This window comes from the organism of the source record quoted next, unplaced genomic scaffold (assembly GCF_019419815.1).
Source record: "Pyrus x bretschneideri cultivar Hongxiangsu unplaced genomic scaffold, Pyrus_bretschneideri_v1 Contig14, whole genome shotgun sequence".
NCBI classification, from domain to species: Eukaryota; Viridiplantae; Streptophyta; class Magnoliopsida; order Rosales; family Rosaceae; genus Pyrus; species Pyrus x bretschneideri.
This window is the reverse complement of record NW_025999435.1, coordinates 6,447,706-6,455,150: the sequence shown is the minus strand read 5'-3', so window position 1 is coordinate 6,455,150 and position 7,445 is coordinate 6,447,706. Positions and strand designations below refer to the sequence as shown.

The window sequence follows — 7,445 nt, the reverse complement described above, 5'->3', positions numbered from 1 at the left end:
GATATTTCTGACTCCTATACCATCATACGTGAAAAAAAAATCAGCTAATGATTTCGTCATAGCAGTCCATCATTCTAGGGATCAGAAAGACTTATAGAGATATTTCTGACTCCTATACCATCATACGATTCACCAGCACCAAAAGTCCAACCCAAGACGTACCGTCTAGAATACATACCTGCAAGTTATAGTCTAGATTGTAGTCAAGGTGTGCAAGCTGTTTTTCTATTACAACAGATGTGTAACTAATTGAAATATTAGTACGATTTGTTATGCTTGTTTACTAATCAGTATTAGAAAAGTGTATGTAAACTCAGCTGGCATCGTTATTCATTTGTGGGGAATATATACAGGATATTTCTTATACTTGCTACCTCCAAGTCCAACCTTGTAAGCGTTAGTATATAAACATGGAAGATGATGTGGGAAAAAGCAGACTCCAAATCCCATAGATATATTAATTTATTTAGAATTTAACTTTTTATTGGTTTTTATAATTATTTTGTGAGCTTAGAATTGATCCCAGATACTTCCCCCAGTGTTTGTTAATCATTCAAATCTGGTGCAATGTTTATGTGTCACTACTATTTATATTTATAATTTTATTTTCATCCACTTAAATAAAATCAAGTTATTGAGATGTAATATTTTTCAATACAAATGATATTCCTACTTTAATCTACGCTTAAGAGAGGGGGTATGGTTTGAACATAGAACAATGTGGATTGAAAAGAAAACTCTATTCACTAGAGCAATCCACCGGATAATGCCAGGGCAGGAGACCAAATTTTTAAACCAAATTTGCAAATCAAATGATATATAAGCACATTAATTAACACTTAAGTAATAATCTAATCATCAACATCCACATAATTTGGTTTACAAAATTTAATTTAAAATTTTGGTCCTCCTAACCCGTAATCCACCACTTGCAGACCAAAAAGAGTTATCTATTCTATTAAGAGAAGAGGGCTTGACAACTTTTTGCCCCCTTTTCTTCCAATTTTGCCCTCATTTTTGAATACAAAATGTTAACATGAAGAGGGCAAATTAGTAATTTTGTATCTTTTGAACTTTTTCCCCCTTTTTTTCCTATTTTGCCCTCACTTTTGATACACAATATTTACATAAGGAGGGCAAAATAGTAATTTTATATCAAAAATATTTACATAGGATAAAAAATATGCACTTATTAAGAGAAATTGTCCCACTATCATTTTTTCATACATGTAAGTGAAATCATGATGTTTTTTGGATAGTTTGAATGAACTGAAACGGTTACGCTTGAGGAAAACGTGGGAGGATGTGGACGGTTGTTCACACACACAAAATATATGCTATTTGCTAGTATTTTTGATAAAAACTTATTTTGGTCGAATGTTTGCGTGTCACACATGTACGTAATCAAAATACACATAACTGAATAATGATCGTACCACTTGTACATATAGGCCTCCTTTTGGACAATTCTGATATGTAATATTATGTCATGATTTTCAAGTTGAGTTACGCTTTCAAATAAGACTCTTTTTTTTTTTTTTTTTTTTTTGTTTAAGATTAGTTGTTGGTTTTGTCACGATAGTTTACCCTTTCGTGGGCCAGTAAGACTCATAGAAGCATTTAAGCCTCCTTCTACCCACCATCGTGCAATTCACCAGCGGCAGGAATCAAACCCAAGACATGCTGTGTCAAATACGAGCTTGGAATTCGACCCCAATCACTGGACCATCTCGTGGGGATTCTTTTACATAAGAATTGATCCTATGCATGCATGCATGCATGATATAGAATAACATAAAGATACAATTCATGTATGTGTAAGATATTGATTTCTAAAGTTAGTGATTTTCACCCTCTCATTTTTTATGTCTGCACTTCTTCTCTTGTTTTTATTTTTTAAATTATCTTTTGATTATTTAATTCGAAAACTAGAAAAAAAAAATTAAACGAAAGGAGACAAAAAAAAAAGAGATATCCTTTTTTTATTTTATTTTATTTTATTTTTTATCACCAACAAATTAATTATAATTATTCTAGTTTTGTTGTTGGTACTCAATGAGTAATCTGCAATTCTTAACAAGGGGGCATAAATGCGAAGCTAACTTATGACTTAGTATTCCTTGTTTGGTTTGGGAATATTAGAAAAAAAAATGGAAAAGTGGTGAAGTATTTGTTTAAACAATAAACCTTGAAAACTTGCACGTTTGAGATTGAGATGCCTTTGACTTCATCAGCTTGTGATATCTTTTCATGCTTGAAAGGTAGACAATGGAGGCTGCTGGCGAATTGGAGAGTGAGTGAAGCATACTAATTTAACAAAAACCACATATTGTACGTTTTTCAAATTTTTTTAATAAATAATACGACAGTATCAAACTTAAACCTTTAGTGTACAAGTAAATGGTTGAGTAAAATGATTTTTTGTCGCTGCTTGTCACTTTTTGCACACACACCTGCTTGTTTATGTTTCTTAAGTTTCTTTTGTTTTACTTTTCCTGTAAATGATATAGTGGGAGAAATATCGAATTTGAGAGTTTGAACATTGGTGTAGAGGAAAAAGCCTTAGAGAAATGATTTTTCTACATTATATTTCTCTTTATGCACATTTGTGTTAATTTCTGTTTCTCTACCTCTCATTTGCTTTATTCGATTCAAATATAAGCAATAAACAAGGGTGTGCACAGAAGAAAAGAGTGAAAAATATTTTAATTATGCTTTAAACCACTTAAGCTACAAGTTTATCATAAAATTTTAACATTTAATAAGAAACAAAATTACAGTGTCGGACTTATATTTAATAATTTAAGAGGGAAGTGTTATTGATACTCTAAAAATTTCATTCTACACTCCTCTAAGTGTATTTTTCTTTCCTAATATAAAAAGTTTGGAATGTAGAATAAGATTTTTGGAGTGCTAATAACAATTCCCATTTAAGAAACAATTTAGTAAATTTACTGTTGTTTAATCTGTAAATAATTAAACTTATTTTTTATTCTGTTAATAAAATTTAAGATTCGAACTCAACATTTCTTTGCATGTAATAAGAAAAAAAGTAAAATACTATTGTACTAAAGGATGAGGATCCTCTTTGTGGGGATCTTAGAGATCCTTACATTCTAACTGTTGTGATCAATTTTTGTTAACTACTATTTATGTTTAATTTAAATAAAAATATTCAAAATAATTTATGATAACACGATATATGAGTAAATAATTAAAATATAAAAATTCATAAGATTTCCACAATTTAAATCTAGATGGAATTAAAATCCTGTACTAAAAACTAGTTGATAAAAATAAAACAATAAAGAACGATTTCATTGCTCTACATGTGATTTTGGGTTCACATCATACGAAGCGTTTGGAATCACGACAGAAGCAAAATGCATAATTGCAGATGCCACGCCAAAATGAAAATTTCCGTATTATTTAAGGAAATTGTTATTAGTATTATAAAAATCTTATTTGGTATTTTAAATTTTTTATAATTAGAAAAAAAAATATACTTATAAAGAGTGTATAATGAAATTTTTGAAGTGTTAATAACAATTCTCTTATTTAAATCTATGAAATGTCACAGAATATACAAATTAATTAAACAATTGGAATCTGTGCCAGATCTGTCATCTCTCCAAGTTTATATAAGCTAATTTTATGAAAACTATGTATCCTTTTGTTTTATTACCCACCTAACCCCATACTCAAATCTACATTCCAAGTCAAAGTTGACGGTGTTAAATTATTAACCATTTTAGTCAAAGCCAGCCATGCTCAACTAGAGTTAGCAAATGAGCGTTACATACATACGATATATCAAAAAATAAATTGAAATTAAAATCGTTTATTCAATTAACAGTAACAAATGTTGATTTTAATTAACTGTTTTAAAGCATTTGTTGATTAAACTAGTTCATATTTTATCGATTTTTTGTATAAATAACTTTATATTGTGATTTATAATATTAACAATTCTAATCATAAATAAAAGGTTTTGTTAACCAATTTCTCTTATCCTTCGAGGAGCTAGGTTAGTTCTTTTCTTTATTTTTTATTTTTTGAAAGTCCTTTTACAAATTTTCTTAATTTTTTTAATTTCTTGAACGTCGTTTTCGAAAAATTAGGTGGTGGGGAAAGGTTAACGTCATATCATAATGATTAAGTTCTAAAGCCCAAAACAATTTTCTGGTGAAAAACTCGTGCGTAAGTTCAGGCATTATAAATGAATTTCTCAAGTTCCAACTTCCAAACGTTTTCTCATATGCTGACACAAATAATTTATAATCATTCAATTTTTGTCAACGCACAAATTATATACTTGAAAACTCTTCTCCATAAGTGGCCATTTTCTATAGTCGTGGAAAAGAATTGAGCATTTACATGACGGCGTGAGTTTGAATCTCATCGGTAGTTAATCTAAAATCTAATATAACAAAATCTATCGTATAACCCAAAAAAAAAAAAAAAAAAAAAATCTTCTTTTTCTTATGAAATGGGGCCAAAAGCCCAAGATTGGCGAATCCTTATTACAGCCCGACCCATGCTGTTCAAAGCTGGGCCCAAGCCCAGTGGTGAAAAATATCTACCTTTGAGAGTTAAAAACTCACAAACAATTAGCTTGGTCGGTCCAGAGCATTTATATTTATACAAGTTTTTGAGTTCTTTTATTTTATTCCCCCCTCTTAACGTCGATATCAACTAAACTCTTCTTCCTCCCTCTTAATGTCGATGTCGATATAAACTAAACTCGCTTATAGTTTCAATTATATATTATTCCTAGAAAAATCTCACAAGTTAACTTGACTTAAGCAATTACTAAGGGAGGGGATCAAGAGAAGGCCTCGTGCGCAAAGGTAAACATAAACGCTTTAGCATGCTTGAGCTACAAATCCTTTGCAAGTTGAAAGTTTTTATAAGAATTGGACATATAAGTACTTTTCATATTCTTCTTTTGAGATGAGGTAAGGCCTCAAACTCGAATATCTTTTATACAATATACTCCGTAGACGAGATATTTCAATTATGTCGTCTATTCATATTATAATTTATAACACCACATGACGGTATTTTCACATAAATTATAATATGAATAGACTAGTGCTCCCACGAATCAACGAATGTGTTCATGCAGTTTTGCTAGCAGTATAACCACGGGTTAATATTCTCTTGTTATTTTGCCAACGGTCCGACATATTGCGTTTTCGAACTATTATCAATTTAACAATGTAAAATGTCACATAGTCCGAGAGTCAAGACTATATTTTCATAAAACAATGTGAAAGAATGAAAGAATTAATTGACAAACTAATTTACTTCAAATCTCAACAGTCCTTTGATTAAGAGCCATGTATCTCCATCTCTCCTTCTCCACAAAATCTGCATCCAAAAACCTTGAAACAAATACCCAAAGCCTGTAAATGTCATCAAAGTTTGTCAAAAGCCCTAATGCAGCAGTCACCACAGATATCCCTTCACTACTACTTCCTTCCACTTGATCACTTGTGCATTTCTCCAACTTTGTTTCCCTCTCTTCCTCGTGCTTGTCCGAGAACAAAATGTGGTTCAAAATCCCGTAACTCAGTGAAATGTTGTTTCGATCAGCTAGCTTTTGCACGATCAACGGATCAATCTTTTCTCCTTTCCAGTCAAACACATTGAATGCCAAGCTTGGTCCCCGATCAAATTCTATCTTTGGTCCATAGATTCTGACCAATTGATGGCCATATTGTGAGTGCGGATATTGAAGGCTCATCAATGCATTCACTAGCCAGTTGATCAAGTACCTTGCTCTTCGGCTAATCAGTACTAGACCTAATGAATCGGCATGATCCAAGCCCTTGCATGTGATCGCTGAGTTATCTGATTTGACAGACTGATTGGATTCTTCTCTGTCTAATTCCGTAATTTCAGAAACTAAATGTTCCTTCTTCTTTAGGGAGACTTCTTCGCTTTCATGGGACTTCGAGGTTTTGAATTTGGACTGTTTTCGATCAGTTTCCATGTCCATAGAAATTGAGTACTCCTCTGAAAATTCAGATCGTTTTGATGCCGGGACAAGGCTCACAATTCCTGTACTTGAAGCAAATGTTGGATCCTTTAAGACTGAGGCACTGGATTTCTTGACGAACAAGCAACCAAACCCTGATGGGTTTTCCCCAAAAACTTTGAAGAAAGAGCAAATGAGAAAATCAGGCTTAAAGAGTGAGAGGCCCAAAGTGTCCATGTCCTTAGGCCCCAGTGAACATGCATCAAGCAAAACATGCCAACCATTCTCCTGCGCTATGCTCATCCACATATACGAATACCGCGCTCCTGTCACTCTCGATTGAAGTGGGAAAACAAACAGCCCCCGTTGCTTTTTCCTCGTCGGATTACCATTCCCAATCCGTCTTCTCAATTTTCGCGACTGAATTCTCATGTTAGGCCATGAGAACTCTGCGGACATAATCCGTCCTCCCTTCTTTTTTGAGCTCTCTTTCATCACATCCACTCCCTCATTCTTGTAGTCATAAACAGTCAAAAGACTTGGATTGTTGCGAAAGGAATACGAGTCGGCTAGAAGCTTGAAAGCGGATGACTGATTGGCAGTGAAAACCATGGAGTAATCACTTTCGGAGATGTTCATATAATCCATTATTCTTTTCCTCATTTGAAGCTCCAATTCTGATTCTTGCCCTCCATACAAAACTTGGGTGTGCAAGTTTACTGACTTGTATGAAATGTCGAAAAACAATGGTTCTTGGGAGTGAAGCAACTGAGGAGGAGGAGGGGAAGAGGAAGTTGAAGGGATTTGAGACGATGAGGAATTATATTGTGTTTGTTGCTGAGACTGAGAGTAAGAGAAGAGGCAATGTCCAATGTAATCAAAGCAGACATGGTTGGAGAGGGTGAGATGGTAATATTGATGGGCTCTGATGAGGTCAGATTGGTCAGTCTGCGAAAATTGTGGGAATGATTTCGTGAAGGAAGAGAAGGCTTCATGGAGGGAAGGGAGGGACTCATGATTGGTGAATTGGGTATTTGGGTGGAGAGAAGAAGATATGGCAAGTGTGAAGTCGTACCTGAACATGTTGACTTTCTTTGTTGATTTGGGAGTTGAAGAAGCATCATAGGTGGAGGAGGAGGAAGCTCCACCGTGTAAGCAGCAACCATGTAAGCAGCTCCTCCCCGAGGCTTCCCTACTGCAAGGTGGTGAGAGCATATTTTGGTATATCTTTTTCTACCTTCTCTATAATTATTTGCTTCTGGTTTTTCTAATCAATTTGTTGGGTATTTTTCAGTGCAAAAATGAGGAAAGTTCTGGTGATTGTGACCTTGCGGTGGTGTGGATAGCTTGTTTTATAAGGCAATAGTGCCGACAAGTCATTGGCACTCAGTTGACCATTTCTTCCATGAAGTCTCTCTTGCTCTTGTGAGTTCTCTGATATATTTGTTACATTTAGTTCATT

General features: G+C 33.7%; 1 protein-coding gene across 1 annotated transcript; it reads right to left on the bottom strand.

The window, feature by feature from the left end:
• Positions 1–5,143: 5,143 nt before the first annotated feature.
• On the bottom strand, positions 5,144–7,289 carry LOC103966468. The gene has a single exon (XM_009379633.3). The coding sequence runs from the start codon at positions 7,196–7,198 to the stop codon at positions 5,312–5,314; it is 1,887 nt and encodes a 628-aa protein (XP_009377908.2). The 5' UTR covers positions 7,199–7,289; the 3' UTR covers positions 5,144–5,311.
• Positions 7,290–7,445: the final 156 nt, after the last annotated feature.